The 17,603-nt window shown below is 41.1% G+C and overlaps 1 protein-coding gene across 2 annotated transcripts in view; it reads left to right on the forward strand.

The window, feature by feature from the left end:
- The window catches only part of TUSC3 (tumor suppressor candidate 3), a 182,425-nt gene that overhangs the window by 65,061 nt on the left and 99,761 nt on the right, over nucleotides 1–17,603 (forward strand). The window contains exons 3-5 of one of the 2 annotated variants that reach the window (XM_048509275.1): nucleotides 6,044–6,161; nucleotides 8,337–8,477; nucleotides 10,637–10,777. In XM_048509275.1, the coding sequence (XP_048365232.1) occupies nucleotides 6,044–6,161; nucleotides 8,337–8,477; nucleotides 10,637–10,777 (400 nt within the window). The remainder of the gene's footprint in view (nucleotides 1–6,043; nucleotides 6,162–8,336; nucleotides 8,478–10,636; nucleotides 10,778–17,603) is intronic. The other variant, XM_048509276.1, reaches the window with a different exon arrangement.

Consider the following 17,603-nt stretch of genomic DNA (forward strand, 5'->3'; position numbering starts at 1 on the left):
CATGGCCAATTGGCCATGCTGACAGAAACTGATAGAATTGTGAATTCCTAATTTATCTAGGCTGCATTCTACTACATCTTTGGGGTTCAGTCATAAAACACCTTGCTTTTGACAGTATCTGTGAAGAGCAACTAGAAGGGAGGGGGAAATAACCAGTAGCTTATTCTTCCCTTCTGTTTTTCAGACATATGTGATGCTGTTCTGCCTTCGCTCCTCCTCTCCCCCTTTTTTACTTGGATCCTTTGGAGCCACAATAATTGCTGTCTGGTTACGCAACACTTTTATTTTCACCTTATAAAATTAGTACTCGGGCATGCTGTGCAAGTATGAGGAACAGGGGGGCAACTGGCTGCAAGCTGGATGACCTCCGCTTTGCAGAACAGCCTCTTAACAAAGCCCGTGCCCGGTGCAAGATGAAAAACAGCTTGTGTAGCTTGATACCTGCTGTGCCTGCTGTCAGCAATACTGTATGTTCTTAATCACCATTCCTAAGCGAGGCATGAGATGGATCTTGCCAAGTATATTTTATTCAAAATACTAATGTGATCTTGCATGCTGCTTCTGCTTCCTTCTCTTGCTGAAATTTTTGTGCCTTTGCTAGCTAAATCTGGGTTTGCTCAGGCGACGGAGAATCTGTCCCCCCGGCAGCTGCTGGGGGAGTGCAGTGGTATGGCCTCGTTGCAAAAGTTCTCACTTGGTTAAAAATAGGGGGATGAAAAATGAACAAAATGGGAAACTGGGGAATAGAGGAGGGATGGTCAATCTGAAGCAATCTTGATTGGGTGAGCAGAATGCCTCGCTCGGCGTTGTGTTCTGCTCTACTCTAATCTCTGTTTCAAAAAGGTGATGTACAGAGTGGTCAAAGGCTGTCTAGGAATCTTTGGTTTCCCAGGGCAGATAGCTGGGAATAAACAGCAGAGCACTGGGCTTTAAAATATGAGGTTAAAAAAATAGTAACAGTCTTTTATCGGTTTTTCTAGTTCAGTAAACAGTAGAATCAAATGTCAGACTAAACGTGGAGCGGCAGGTTTGTTAAAGCAGTCAATCTTGCTGTGCGTGTTTGTTCTTTCTTCCAAGGCCCGGTGTTGTTATTCCATCATTAGAAATAAGGTTGCACCATTTACTGGCCCTTAGATTATTTCCTAGCTCATTTGCCTTCCCCTAACACTTTTGCGCATTTGCGCTTTGAAAAAGTACTGATGGTGGCTTTGCTGCCTGGTCTTACCGCAAAAAGGATGGTTTTTGAATTTCTCTTCCCTGCTCTCTGGATCTGGACATCCCCGGTCCCGTTTTGCTTCTGCCTCGTATAAACTGAAGTGGCAATTTATTATTTTTGTTACATTCTCTGAGTTCTTACATCAAAATGAATAAATGTTTTCCGATACAGTATATTGTGTTTTCCTTACCCTTATTTGGGACCAGTGAATCAGCATTGCATAACGTATGTATAAATTATTACTGTATCTAGAAATTGCATTTCAAAGCCTCATGGCAGGCATACACTCATGGCAGGCAAACAATTTTGCTAAATCCGTGGTGGCGAACCTTTGGCACGCCAGATGTTATGGACTACAATTGGCCATTCTGGCAGGGGCTGATGGGAATTGTAGTCCATAACATCTGGAGTGCCAAAGGTTTGCCACCACTGTGCTAAATCTTCAACAAAAAGCAGGACAATGAAAACCAGCGGCTATAGTAGGTAAAAATGAAAGGGGGAAAAAGAATGTTTGCTCATACATCCATGTTGCTCATATCTAAACACAAGCAGTCAGGTGAATGACTGTTTATAAACCTGGGTTATTTCATCTTCTCTGTCAGCACATACTTTCCCCCCACCCTCCCACTCACTTGTAAACAAATGGCAAATTGTTCAGATAAGTTCAGATAAAATGCGCAGAATTCCAACAGAACTTAAAAAGGGCAGAACGAGCCCAGCCTGCAAGAAGCCGAAGGCACTGTATGTACCTTGATCCCAATTTATCCTCTCAACATCTGAGGAAAGTTAACTACGAGAAGGTGAACTTCTCTATGTAAGCTTTGTGGTTTAAAGAAAAGAACATAAACTGGGTTTTTCTTCCTCTTCTCTCCTCCACCTCCACCAGTTTCTATTACAAGTCACTACTTTCACATAAAGCAGTTTTTCCAAGGTGAGGATATTTGCTTATTATTTGTCTCCATGACCTTCTGCCCCAAGGGAGGCATAATATTTTCTCCACCTGTCAGAACAGAGTTGGAGAAAATTGGGTACATTGCGCTGTGGGAATTTAAATCAAATTTGGCACCCCCTCTCATTAACATGTGGAAAAAATGGGTATAACTTTGTGTTTTTTTTCAGCCACATTCCAGACAGTCATTCCAACTGCTCTTCAGGTACAGAGCTGGGCCTACAAATACTGTGTGCTTCACCAAAAAGCTTGTTACCCTTCTCGATCTATAGGGTTCACAGGTCTCTTTAATACTGTCCTTTATCTCCCCATCCCTTATTCTGAACAAATTGCCCCTGACTTGCTTTCTCATTATTGAAAATATAAACAAATGTTAAAGTAACAAGCTAGAGATTCCATAAAAAGCAGGTGCTTTTCCCCAAAAAGTAGTAAACGTTCATTAATTAACAACTGCGTTTTATTTGAACATACAAAGAGCTTGAACGCAACAAATGTCCAGGTTGACATGGCCATGTTCTCTGCATGTCTTTAAACTTTTACACAAATAGCTTGCAATAGACAAGGCTGAGGAAAACGATCTAGTCGGACTTGAAGTGATGTTATCATTTTTTGTTCTTCTGTTAAAACTGCAGCCTTTCTATTACTGTTGGTTTAACATGACTTTGCCATGCAATTATATCTTAAGCCTTGGGAGGATTAATCTGATGTTGCATGACTGCCCTCTACAGGATGCTAGTGAACATGCCAGAACATTTCATTATGAAGTGGCAGGTTCCATGTGACGATAAGACCCTTCCCTACTAACTGAGACTTGGAAAGAAATGAATAACTATCTGCTCCCCAACTGACAGCAGAAAAGCAAATGTTTGCCTTTCTATTCCAATCAAGAGCATCCAACATCGGGCAGCTTTGTTTAATTCTCTTTGTGGTGCAAAACCATCGTGTGGGTTTTTTTTGCATCTCACAGTGCCTCTGGCGGAATTGGCTTTTCTATCCAAAAAGGGGTTCAAGATCCAATTTAGTTTCAGTATCCTCTGCTGGTTGACTTGGTTACTGATGATTGCATCTGTCTTACTTGAATGTCTGCATTCTTCTGGGTATGAAAGCACTGCTGTGCTGCAGCAGATAGAAAAAAAAAGGTGTTGCCAGACATTGTGGTTGGGGAAAAGACATGCTCTGTTGCCCTCACTGAAACATTCATTGCCCATTCTCTGACAGCTGGTACAGATATGCATTTGCATCACTGAAGGCACTGCGTTTAAGAGGATGTTATGTGATTTGATCTTAGCTTACTCTGTCATCAGGAAGTGACAAACCAGCCCTAAACCCTTTCTCCCACCTACGTCTGAGATATTACTAGCAGACCTTGCTGGAGGTGGTATCAGATAGATGGTGCTGAAGAGCCAAGAGAAGTTTAATTCATGGGTGTTTGTTGGGCCAGGTAAGGTCAGGTTTGGTTGCTTATTAAACTATTTACAACCCACCTTTGTTGCTCAAGGCAGCCTGCAATTCCAAGAATTAGAAACATACAAAATGCAGCAAATCCCATTCATCTTCCCTCTCCAAGAAAATGGCTGCAGCTTAACCCCCATTAAAGCCCCTACAAATAAATTGGATTTAACATGGCTCTACAAAACTAGGAAAATGGTGCCCCTCTGAGGCTGGTGGTGGTGGTGGTGTTGGGGAAAGAATTTTACTTTTTAGTTTTGCAAACAAGTCCTTGGAAGTTAACTCATTTTTTTTTACTGTCTCACCGCCCATCCACTGAATTTAAAAGCTCTTTTCAAATACTACTAATAAAAGTTTTCAATAGCAGTAATAATAGTAATAGCGAACCCTTAAAAGTAAGATTATAAAAACAATTGTTCTGGGTTTAGAGGATTAAAGGGAGAGATAAAGGAAAAGGAGGAAAGGTATTTGGTATTTTTACCTTGAAGTAACTTCAGAGAAACTATTTTCTTTTTCTTCTCAAAATCCAAAGGGATTCTTTGCCTATACTGGCTCAGGCTCCCTGAAACTATGCATGTTTAATTTCAAGTAAATCTCACTGGTTTAAGTAGGATTAATAATTGGCAGTGTGTGCAAGATTACAACCAAGGAAACATGCATGGGTATTGGAGACTTGTGTATTGATCGAATCCCACCCCCCCCACCCCCCCTTGTCATTTTCCCTCAGAGAGACAGAACTGCAAATGCAAAGGTTTTATAAGCCATTTCACTTCCCTGAGTGATGGGGATTTTATTATGCAAGTATTTATTCCTTGTTTTGTCTTGAAATGTAGAGTTTGTTTTAGAGTTTGAAGAATATTTTCACATGTAGTTAAAAAGGGGGGAATATATGTCGGCAGAGGGAAGCTGGGGGGGGGTGCTATTAGGACTAGTGGTTAATGTGTGGCTTTAGACACCTCCATGTAGTCCAAGTTAAATCAAACGGAAATGACACCCTTCCTCAGGAAATGGTTACATGAAGAGTGTTCCCCTCCTTGGCAGAGGATAACACCTTGGGTTTATATTGTGGCTAAAGCCCCGGTAATTAATCATTGTGAGGCCTTGGTTAATATTCTGATGGCCAAACGCTGGGCAGGGCATATCTTATTCTAAAAACTGCTTTATTCTACTCCATTTAGTATGATTAAGTCAGGTGCCGTCCCTCTGCCTTTTGCAGCCTCATTTGATGCCTGGAAAGAAGATGGACCACACATCAAAATTGAGTAGGGTGCGTGAAGGGAGAAGTAGACAAATAAATTGAAAGTTTATTTGCAAGAAGTCTGCTTGGGATGTCCCATCTTTTCCTTTAATTTTACTTCACATGGCAGTTGTAAAGATTGTAACTGCTAAAGCATTTTCCACTTCAGAAACATGATGTACATTATATTTGCAATAATGCTTGTTGATCTTTTTAGCTCTGTACGAGATGGACACGCAGTTACCGGTAAATATGGCTTGACTGCTTATCGAATCCAGCCTAATGAGAATGTGCATTGGTGGTGGTGACAGTAAATCAGCGCTGTGGCTCATAATGACTAGTTAGCGTGCATTCAGTTGTTCTGTTGAATGCACTGGAGAGCAATCAATGGTTCCTCTGCCACTGCCCAGGTTGGGAGACAGAGTGAAGGGTCATTTTCAAGTAAACAGTTTTAATGCCTGAGTCCTGGAGAGATTCAGGCGTAAGAGAGATTGAGTAGTCGTCTCTTTCTGACAGCAGTACCAAAACATAATGCCGTAATGCCTGAGCTTGGTATGAAATTCTTTCCTTGGCTGTTCTGTTCTTTTTTTTTCTCTAGGCTTGGTTTACTTTGCTTGATGTTCGGTTCAGACAGATTGAGTGCCTGGGTCTATCAGCATTGATTTTGTTTTCTGAACTGCATTCAACATCTCCGTCTAAAACTCTTACAAAAGCAATTTTAGGACCTCTGATTCGAGAGGACTTTTTTGTGGGATATAATTTTTTTTGATGATGACATTAACTGAGCTAACTACAAATTATCCCACTACTTTAATTGCAGCCGGCATTATTTTTGTTTAACCTGAAATTGACGATCTGATCTCATTGTAGTGATATAAGCAATGGTCTTTTAGCCTCTGCCCCATCTATATGATATTTACCTTCCATGTTTTTGCAGCAACTGAGCATTATTGAGATCACATATGTGAAGTACTTCAGTCATTTTATTGCTGTACCTGAGACTTTTCTCCCTTTTGTTTCCAGTGTCTTTAGCTTGGTTACAGGGTTTTCTTATATGTACGAACAGTAAAAGCTTTGGAAAATAAAGCATGTGACATTTTTATGTTAGGTTAATGGTGTATGTCATTATGAGGAACCTGAATGTGTCAGTCTTCTCTCTCTCTCTCTCTTCCCCTCTTCCCCTTTCTTTTAGGCAAGCCAATGAGGAATACCAAGTACTGGCTAACTCATGGCGATACTCTTCAGCATTTTCAAATAAACTTTTCTTTACTATAGTTGATTATGATGAAGGAGCAGATGTTTTTCAGCAGGTAAGAACATGAGAAAAATGATAAAAGATGTGTAACTCGTTTTTAAATGAGTGCCTTGATTGGCTTCATTATATATCTTCAGATTTTTTAAAAAAGCATAGGCAAGCACAGATATTTGTTGAGGTTGTTCATGTGAACCTATAAACTTGGTATTTTTGCCATTCTACAATATATAAAGTGAGTTAGAAGCATTGGTAGGTCTTCACTAACAGAAGAGGAGGAGGTTTTTACCAGCTCACTCTTTTCATTGCAGACTTCTAACTTGGGTTTTATACTGTTCCTTAGGTCCCTGTCCTCCAGGATCAGGATTTGGGGCTGCAGCAGGATGAGGGAGGCCTGTTCTATAGTAAAAAAAAAAGACATTAGTAGGGTTGTATATTCCTCTGCCACAGAACTCAACATGTTGGACCTTGTTGGATGTAGAATTCTCTGCTTGGGTCCTTGTGCCTACCTAGCCCTGCTCCACCCAGTCCGTTTGAAAGTATAAATACATTTTGGCATTTATGCTCTTGTGTCAAAGTACCATCTCTGTATGTAATTAAGCAAGCCCAGAAGGTGGAGAAAACTCACTTTCAGCCAGTTGCCACATGTGACTCTTTTTCATCCAATCGTTACTCACACGTAGCTTGGGGGTAGGGCTTACACGGAACTGGTAAAAAAACAACAGAAACCAAGCAATAAAATGTGGTGGCTATTCATGAAAGCAGACCATTAGAAGCAGCATCCGCCTGGCCGCTCCACCCTCTACCACCCAGTACAATACCAGTTGCTTACATGGGGAAGGGGCTGAACTCTCCCGAGGAGAGCCGGGTGCTGTTAACAGCAAACAGGAGGTAGGGCATGGCCAGGCCTCTCAATGCCAGGGAGGGATGGAGGATGAGAAAAAAAGGAAGGAAGTTGTTTTGCTGCCTGCCCACCTCGTAGCACACCCAAGTTGCCAAGGATGAATGACAAACACCTGCGAGTGGGCAAAGGAGAGCCTCTGTGTTGCTGTCATTTTTTTCTTCCTATTGTGGTAAATGCCATATGCCCTGTGCAAACAGTCTGTAATACTCTGCAGAACCCTGAAACCTTAAAAAGGGGAGGATTAACATAACCAAAAAAAACATAAACAATGCCTGTAGCTTTAAGAAATGAATGCCCATTGAAGTCGCCTCTTGGAAGTTTAGACAGCTGCAACAATATTGCTGAGACTTCCAAGCCCTGGTTTCTGTAAAGCAAAACCATGAGGCGGGCAAGCAGTGATAAGCTTGGAGGCTATCACTGCCTTGGAAAGGGTCCCATTCCCCTTTCATGTTATGACCACTTGTGGAACAGGACTCACCAGGGATAGTCCTGGTGGTGGCCACTGAAAATTGCCCTCCATTTTACTAAGCCTGGTTCAGTAACCAATATGCAATGGCACGTGTACAAGTAGCTTTTTGATATCTGTGTTTCTGATATAATAGACTCTTTGTTCAAAACTCGTGTCATGGTGAGGTCTTTAGAATCCCATGGCATGATTTATCATTTCACATGTGGCAAAGAAACTGGAGGTTGTTCATAACTGGCATGAACTTGGTTAAATTGTCAGACTTGCCTGCTGTCTCTCTGCTCTCAGTACATCAGAATTAAATTCAAAGTTTTCAGCTAATCCCATTTAGTTGTGATATAAATGTGGGTGCCATATTGATTTGAGGTTGCTTTCATTGCTAGTAACTATGATTCTTAATCAGGAATTCTGGCTTAGAACTCAAGTTATTGGGAAAGAAACTAACCACAATTTGTTACAGTAGCAGAATTTGTTGGCAGTTTTTTCTCTGATCTCAGTGCATCTGAAGGAGAAAGCGTCTCACAATTACAATATTCAATTCAATAAGCCTTTATTGGCATACCAGGTTCATTTTCATCACTAACAAACTGTTTTATTTGTGATCTCTGAAATGAGCAGTTGTAGAATTCATTGGCTAGCAAGGATATTTTTGCCTTTACATATTCAATTTGGAAACTACTTATGACGTGTGCACATAACAAATATGTCATCCACAGCCTTCTGAATTCCAAATTATGCTAAGTGGCTGCTTCCCAATTGATGGAATCATTTCATTTGTGATAATTATAAGAAGGTGGAAAGGAGAAAAAAATCCCCAGATATTCTTATTTAATATTTGATGGCATCTTTGTTGTCTGTTGTAGCTCAACATGAACTCTGCTCCAACGTTCATGCATTTCCCTCCAAAAGGTAAGCCCAAGAGAGCTGACACGTTTGACCTGCAGAGAATTGGATTCGCAGCAGAACAGTTAGCCAAGTGGATAGCTGACAGAACTGATGTTCATGTAAGTCACTTGACTAAGTTAAGAGACTGAGCCACACTTATCTTCATGTTCTGTGATGAGTTGACACCAGGAACTGGGGCTCTCCCTCCCTCCTCCTCCTCCAAATGCCCTTTTCCCCCAAATGAGCCCTCCAAAAATGTATTAAAATAATAGCAATACCAGCTGTGCTACTCTGTTACTCTGTCATAACTCAAAAAAAATGTAATGATGTATTTCAATCTTGCTTTGGTAGCTAAAATATTAATCTAGCTGTCTCCTAGCAGAACATGAGGAATGATAGTGTACCAATTAGTTGATTAATGCGAGCATATACTTGAAATATTACTTATTGCTAGTAATAACTCCATAAATCTGAAGAATTTTTTTAGCTCTATAGATGAGCCATCCGTAAATATGCTGAAGAACTTTATTTAACTGTTTGCAGATGTATGTAAGACCATTATATGAGAAGCACGTTCTTAAAGAAAAATCTAAGTGTCTCTGGAATCAAGCAATTCATTTGGAATTCCACAGTGAGACTGTGTTTAAAAAAAAAACAAGTTCCAAGAACTAAGATAATAGGAAACTCTTGGTATTTATTTAAATATTTATATCCTACGTTCCCCCCTCATGGGACCCAAAGTTTCTTATAACAAAGAAATAAAACCTGCTACAAATAAACCCATAAACTAAAGTCTAGTCTTTGGTGGGTCCTGAACACAATGTTTGGCTCATCTAAGTCTGGCTGTGAATTACAGGCAAAAAGCCAAAGGGAGACGCACCTGTGGCTCATGCCTTCAGAGTCATGTTTCTAGTCATACCCAGTGATTATGCTTGCCGATGAGAAGGAGTCATAAAAACATATTGGAGTTGGTGCAGCTGGCAAGATGTTCCTCAAAAACAGCAGCCTTGTGTTATACTTGATTGATTTCACCCATAGACAGTTTTTGGGAAAACAAGGCTGTGTTTTGTCAGGGTTTGCCCTGAGCAACAGGTTTTTCTTTGTGACTTCTACCAGAAGTCAAGAAGGACACTGGGATGGTTACAAACAGTTCCTTTGCTGGTAAAAATTAAGTCTTTCTTTGACCACCCAAAAAGGCTATGCTGAGGATCTTGGCGCCTATATGGATAAAAGCCATATGGAATGGTGGCTGTAGCAAGGAGGACAATACAGTGAGATTGTGTAAAAAACAACAACAACAACATCCTGCCTGCATTCAACCTGTTCACTGCAAGATCTTTTGTGACAAGTCAGTATTGGGGCTCCAGTTCCTGGTTTCTTCACAGAGAAAGTTGAAGCTAATGAGACTCCTTTTTCCTGAGGTTGGCTTGGTCCCTGATTGGTTGCAGGCCTAGAGCAGTGGTGCTCTTAAAGTCACAACGAATTAAGTCCTTTTTCCTTAACGTCTATTATCTCATTCCTGGTGAAACTTTGTGGAACTTAAGTGAGCCTTAAATACAGATGCACATATTTAAAAGACTGCAAGGGAAGGATTGTGACCTTCCTGCAGCTTCTGCTATGTCAGGCTGTATTGTGGAGGTTGAGAGGTTGGCTCCATGTACAGGTTAGTTCTACATTGACAACTCCACCCACCACTCTAGCAGACCATTATGTGTTATCTTTCTGTATACTATATTTCCTTAACAACTTTGGTAAATGTGGTAATATCAATATGATCCACACTTGTACTGTAAAATGTGACTTTGTAATATTTCGTACTTTAAAAAAGAATGGGGTAAGAATTACATGCTTCTACAGGCATATTCTGTTGAGGTTTTGTGGGTCTTCATCAAGGTGATTTGTTTTTCTGCTATGCAGGCATCCAAAGTGTTTGATTGTATACTCTTGCATGCACCTCTATTGGATTCCTATCTGGAATAGATGGTTTCACAGGCAAGCTGTGAAAAAAAACCCTACAGGATTCATATCACTGACCAAAAAATAGATTCTGAAAACAAGTATGAAATTACAGTGAGCAATTTAACTCTAGAGATGGGCCACTGTACTTGGATAGACTCAATAAATGAGAAATTCAAAGTGAGAACTTGGTTTAGCTTATTTAAAATACTGTGTTAAAAGAAGGATATATGTTTGTGCACATGAAAGGTGTGTGTATGTGAATGTTTTTCATTGTATCACAAAGCTGACAAACACTTTTCATTTTATCCCTCTTCTACAGATTAGAGTATTCAGACCACCAAACTATTCTGGTACTATTGCTTTGGCCCTTCTGGTTTCACTGGTTGGTGGTTTGCTCTACTTGCGGCGAAATAACTTGGAGTTCATCTACAACAAGACTGGCTGGGCAATGGCAGCATTGGTATGCCAGTTTCTAAAAAAAATTAATGCATAAAATGTTTACAATATATGTACAATAAGATTTCAAATCCTGTCTAATTATAGCTGGTCATAACATTGTTGGTGGAGAGTTACATTGACTTATTTTTTTTTAATTTATTTTTTTTTGTTTTATTATTATATTTCTACCTCGCCCAAAGCTGGAATTTTGGTAATATTCCAGAGCATGATGGTCGTAAGACTTTGCTTTGAATTGGAGGGCCAATGTTGATGCAATTTATTAAATATTTAAAGTTGCTTTACAGTAACTCTGGCCCTTTCAAGACTTTAAGCTTAATGGTGTAGGGGGCAAAGCGTCGGAATATACAACACAGCCGATAAGAATCTCCCCGACCACTTCGGCATGGACGGGTCCTTCCGGAGGGCGGCAGGTGGCAGTGCAGCTTTCGGGTGACAGGTTGCGTTGTTAATGTTACGAATCGCCTGCTTTATCTCCTGGCTTCCAGCTTGTTGCAGAAGCCAGGGGACACGCCCACGCAGCCTGGAGCAACGGCTCTGAAGTCGGAGGCCAGGGGAGCATGTCCCCTGGCCTCTGCGACAAGCCGGAAGCCAGGAAACAAGGTAGGCATTCGGGAAAGGGGGGGGGGATGGCACCTTCCAGCTGCTGCTGTTCAGGGAGTGAGGTTTGGAAACAGCGGCTTCGCGCCACTCGGGGGTTGCGAGGCCGCTGCTGTAGCAATGCAGCAGTGGTGGCCGTGCAAACCCCTCCCCAAGGATGCTGTTTTTAGCATCCCTGGGACGCTGTATTCCGCCCGTGCGGAAACAGCCCAAGAAAAGTAGATGCAGAACTGGGCTCCTTGGCAGCCAGCATAAAAGGAAAAAACCAGAAGCCAAATGGCTGCTGCTAATTTCAGGTGCTTGCTACACTAATTTCTAAGACATTTTTATGATCACGGTAAGTGCTTAACTATAGCGGTGGAGGTGTACTGTATCCATCATACAGCCTTCTGGATTGTTGCTGCTTATAACTGTTTGAATTAGACTTTAGAAGGTCTTAATTTACTTTTCCCCTCTCTCATTACTTTATAGTCAATTAAAGTTCCTCAGTACTTGTTTTCAATATTTTATTTTTTATTGCTCCCACATTTTTAAAGTTCTTTGCAATGTAGTGGCAAGATACTTTTTATTTTAAATGATGGGATTAATAAAAAAGCACTTTTGATTTTTTTTTTCTCTCTCTACCCCGTTGCAGTCTGAAAAAGAAATGTGTGGTGGGTCTCGATAATGTATTTCTTCCAAGACCTTGTGGAATTGGGACCACTGTCTTGTCTTCTTGAAGGATGAATTGATCATTAACTCAAGTAGTGCAACAAACAATAGTCATGAATGCTGTTTTAAAAATCTCATTGTCCATCTGCATCTGGAAAAACAGGCTATGAAAATTTGCATCACAACACAAGATGCTACTGAATGTGTCACAAGACGCTTGTAGTTCAGTTGGACAGAGCTAAAACTTTTCTACACCCAAAACTGTGACTGACTAAATTATAGTTCAAAGAATATGTCAGTGTTCCTTCTCAAGAGAAACATCTGAGCGGTCGCAAGGCAGCAGAAGAGCTTCAGGAAATCTGCTGAAATTCTGGAAGAGGTTTGGCAGTTCATTGAAAGACACCATATTTTTCTTGAACCGACATTTCTAGCTTATTTTGAAGTTACTCATCTGGTAAAACCGTTGAAAAAATGTCAAGGGGAGCCAGAAGTGTTTCAGTAAACCTCACAGTTTTCTTGAGGAAAGATTACACATTGCTAATTCTACGCAGCCAATCAGATATTTACCTAATCTGAACCATCCCCTCCACAACTGCTCAGGTACCTTAGAAAGTAGGAACACACATTGATTTATTTGAGTGGTTGGAGTCTACAGGAAAATTCTCTGTTTGCAGAGTTAGAATCATCAATACACAAAGACATTCATGAGCGTCCCCCTTTTTATGTGTAGCTGTGTGCCTACTCATGCATACTGAAGACCTGAAGCATACTAACAGCAATGAACAGATCTTTCCAGAATAACTCATATTGTCACCCTTTATTTTCTAGAAAACCCAGATTGTATTTGGAACACTTGTTGACAGGATATTTACAGAAAACTTGCGGTTTCCTTCCCCTTTTGAAAGCCATGCTGAGGTGGGGAGATGGAAAGGAGTCATTTTAGCATTCTTCTCTCTCCCCACCCCTCCCCATCATAAATAGCAAGTGCAGCTGAAGGGTTTGACAAATTGCCTGTTAAAGCAGCTCTCCTATCTTGAATTCCTCCACAGTGGTATCTTCAAAGATAAGAGTTGTGTTGGTGGTGATTTGTTGCTGCCTTTTAAAATTCTCTCATTATTCATACAAAATCATTTCTCTCCTTCTGAAGTACCTGCCTGCTAAGAAGCCACAAAAGTTTTGTTAGATAATTGTTTTCCTTTTTTAAAGAAAAAACCTGCCTTTTAAGGGCCACCCAGTTCCTGCCTTCAACTCCCTTCCCTCCAATTGTTATAGGCCACGGAATGCTAATCTATAGTGCATAGACTGGTTTCTTGTGGAAAATAATTCCAAGATGGTGCCTTTGCAGAGTCCAATACATAAAGTAGAAAGAAAAAATACTCTAAAAAAAATTGCAGGACAGAATAGATGAGATAGTGGCAGACCTGCATGTCAGAACTGAGTTGTCACTGATTTTCTGAAAGAAATAGGAGAGAGACAACCTAAAGTGAAACATGGTACATAAACAGCCCTATCAGAACATAAGAACATAAGAAAGAGCCTGCTGGATCAGACCAGAGTCCATCTAGTCCAGCACTCTGCTACTCGCAGTGGCCCACCAGGTGCCTTTGGGAGCTCACATGCAGGAGGTGAAAGCAGTGGCCTTCTGCTGCTGCTGTTCCTGAGCACCTGGTCTGCTAAGGCATTTGCAACCTCAGAACAAGGAGGATCAAGATTGGTAGCCATAGATCGACTTCTCCTCCATAAATCTGTCCAAGCCCCTTTTAAAGCTATCCAGGTTAGTAGCCATCACCACCTCCAGTGACAGCATATTCCAAACACCAATCACACGTTGCGTGAAGAAGTGTTTCCTTTTATCAGTCCTAACTCTTCCCCCCAGCATTTTCAATGTATGCCCCCTGGTTTGAGTAATGTGAAAAAGAGAGAAAAATTTCTCTCTGTCAACATTTTCTACCCCATGCATAATTTTATAGACTTCAATCATATCCCCCCTCAGACGTCTCCTTTCCAAACTACAGAGTCCCAAAATGTCTTTCCTCATAAGGAAGGTGCTCCAACCCTTCAATCATCCTCGTTGCCCTTCTCTGCACTTTTTCTATCTCTTCGATATCCTTTTTGAGATGTGGTGACCAGAACTGAACTCACTACTCCAACTGTGGTCGCACCACTGCTTTATATAAGGGCATGACAATCTTTGCAGTTTTATTCTCAATTCCTAATTATCCCCAGCATAGAGTTTACCTTTTTCACAGCTGCCATGCATTGAGTCAACATTCCCATGAAACTATCAACTAAGACGCCCAAGCTTGCCATGCTAAATTCAATTCTAATCTTGGCACAACTAATCAAAACTATACAAAACTATAATTCCCACATAGGAATTATGGTGGGGGGTTTGCCTCTTTTCATAGTAGAATATAGGACACTAGCTGTATATTACCGTGCTATCCAGTAGATTTGATAATCTGGCAGTGAAACCCAAGTCATCTCTAAAAAGCCAATACTATGGATGGGGAAGTTAAATTGAATGTCCTAGGAATTTTTTTTTTCAAAAAAATAAATCAACCCACAGTTTTCAACTTTGGAAAAGCGAGAACAGCTTGGGAGAAAGTGAGAAGAAGACCGGGCTTTCCCAGAACCTGTTTCCATAATCATCCAGGGAGTAGGAGTCCTGTAGTGGCTTGAAAATCCCTTTACCCCCAAGCTGTCTACAAATTCAAATGATGCATTAACACTGCTCATTAGCAACCTACTATTTATGTGTTATCCTGTTGATTATTAACAGGTGGTAATTAAAGCAGTGAAGAAGAAGGCCTGCTTCAATCCTCTATGAAATATTTCAAGCAGGCTGTCATGCAGTAGGTGTACAGCTGTCAAACCCACCCTTAACAGGATTCATGTCAATCAGTAGTTGGTTTGTGCTTCGAAGCTATCCACAGCCTCTAAAGGCCGCAGGCTTCAAGCTGTATTCGGCTCCCTGCTGGACCAAGGATTAGCATATGTCTGTCTTTTAGGTTCACTAAGCCTCAGGGTGGGGAACACAATTCATTAATTTGAATTTGGGCATAAAGATAAAACAGTAGCTTAAGTCCCTTCCAATGTATTCTCTTAACTATGGCTTGAGGGATTTGGGTGGGCAGGTGCTGCCAATAAATAGATGATTACAGAATTGATAAGGGGAGCTTCACCATCCTTCTGCAGGAAAGTGAGAGTTTCTGCCTCTTAGTACTGAATAGATTCTGAGTTGTATAAGGTAGAGAATATCTTTTTCTCCTTCATACATTTGACTCTTGTTGCATCATTTTATTATTGTGCCAGCAAGAGTACATAGTATAGAGGCAGTGGCGTAGCACCAAGGGGATGGGGTGGGTGCATGATGCACCTGGTGTGCGCTGGTGTGGGGGCGTTCCAGGGGTGCTCTGGGGGCATGGCAGGGGTACATGGCGCTTGCGTTCCCCAGGCACAGTTCCCCCTCACTCCAGTCTTGTATAGATGCACAGTTGTGATAGGGAAGTGTTACCACACCGCCCTAGCATAATGAGGGGAGTTCTTATTTACAAGTATCCCTGCCTGTGTGCCAGCCTAAAGGGTGATGCTGGAATTCCAGAGATGGGAGCCCATTCTCTGGAAATAGCCAGGTCTACCTACAAGGAACTTCCAGGATTTTTTCTTTCTGTTCTTATGCTCTCAGCTTGCTTGCATTAGCAGCACATTTTCAGCTCCACAGCCAAGGAAGAATGTGTCCTCAACACGATACAGTAGCCCTGCTGAATGGATACTCATTTCCAGCCACAAAAGGACCCCTGACGACATTGCCTCCCCTGATTATCTTAACCCAGATACTCCCTTCTGTAATTAACTTCTCCTGGCCACTTTACCATGCACTCTATTGTTTCTCAATAGAGAGATTCTCAATAATCGATCTGGACACCTCCCAGAGGATATCCTACCACCTTCTAGAGGTTGTCCTGACATCCCCCAAAGGTGGCTCTTCACCCTATAAATATCTTACCCTCCAAAGGGCCAGTGGCCCAGTGCTATTGACACCTTTCTGTCTTTGTCACTGTGCCCAATGTGTTGCCCTCTGAAACCAAATGCTGACTGTTTGGTTCTGAACCCTGGATCTTCTTCACATCACGATAAACTCATATTACCCATACATACATATATATGCTATACCCCTTTCTATTCCAAACCTATTTTCCAACCTGTTTGTATCTTAGGATCTCTGTCTGTGGGTGTTTATTGCATTGAATCAAGTGCTTGTGAACTTCTTATTTCTACAGTAACGACTGTCAAATTTGCATTATATCCCTCTCTGTGGATTTTCTTCCAAGAGCTGATCTTTGTATACATTGGTATTACAGATTCCCTGCCCAGCCTCTTTCAATATTAATAAGCAGTCTGCTCTAAGCTAATTTCCCCACATTATTGAGAGACTGTGTCTCCATCCTGGGTAACAGAAGGGATGAGAAAACACAGTTTAGGGTGCAAGGAAGGATGTAAGTTAAATCCAGCCAGCTTTTCTGGTTACTGAAAAAGAAGGTTATGCTGGGGATCATGGAAACTGCATTAATAAAAACCATGTGAGGTGGGACTTATATTAAGGAAGGACACTTGTTGAGTGAAAAGCCTGGCTGGATCCAACCTTGTGTATAGAAAACCTGTCCTCTTTTACTTTAGTATACTCTGTCTCACCAAAAAAAAAGAACAAAATCGTAACTTCATTCGCCACATGCTGGACCGTCATTGTTTTAGAATGCTCCATTTGGGTCTTAGCTATCAGAACAAGGCAGGTCCTAGGACCCAAACGAAGCATTCTAAAGAAAAGAAAGACAATCCAGCACATAATGAATGAAGTTACAATTTTTTTTTTCTTTTGGTGAGACCGAGTTTAGAAGTCCAAAATTCTGCTTCTTCTCTGATAAGTGCAACAGAAGAAAATAAAACAAGACTTTCTGAGCGTGTAGATTTTCTGAAATCAGCAGTTATCTCCTACCTTTAACCCCTGTTTGTTTATCACAAGTACCTTCATGCTGGCATGCAATTACTAAACTAATTCAGTGGCCCTGCACTCAGACTGAATCATTATTTAGTTTAATGTTGAGAAAAGGTTCCACAATGGTCATATACAGTCAGGCTGGGAAACTATAATAACCTGACTTGGGGCTGAGTCTGTAGGCCCTCTTGCTTCTGATGATTAATATAACATGCACAAACACACACACACACACGCATATATATGTAATCATGTGTTATATTAAAGTCAAGCCTTTAAATAGTGGTTTTAAAGTTCCAAGAGCTTTACCTAATTATTACACCAATTTCTACACCAGCCCTGTCAAGTATGTATGTTATGTGCCATCAAGCCACATCCAAATTATGACAACCCTATGAACTGATGACCTCCAAAATGTTCTAACATTAACACCCTTCTTAGGTCTTGCAAACTGTCAAGTAGGTTGTATTATCCCCAAATTCTCTGGGTATGTATGGCCGGGGGAGAGGGTAGAACAAGGCTGAAAAGCATAAACTAGTAAGTTTATGCTGCTAGAGAGTCAAGCCTTACAAAATCTAATACC

This window comes from Sphaerodactylus townsendi, linkage group LG10 (assembly GCF_021028975.2).
Source record: "Sphaerodactylus townsendi isolate TG3544 linkage group LG10, MPM_Stown_v2.3, whole genome shotgun sequence".
Taxonomy (NCBI): domain Eukaryota; kingdom Metazoa; phylum Chordata; class Lepidosauria; order Squamata; family Sphaerodactylidae; genus Sphaerodactylus; species Sphaerodactylus townsendi.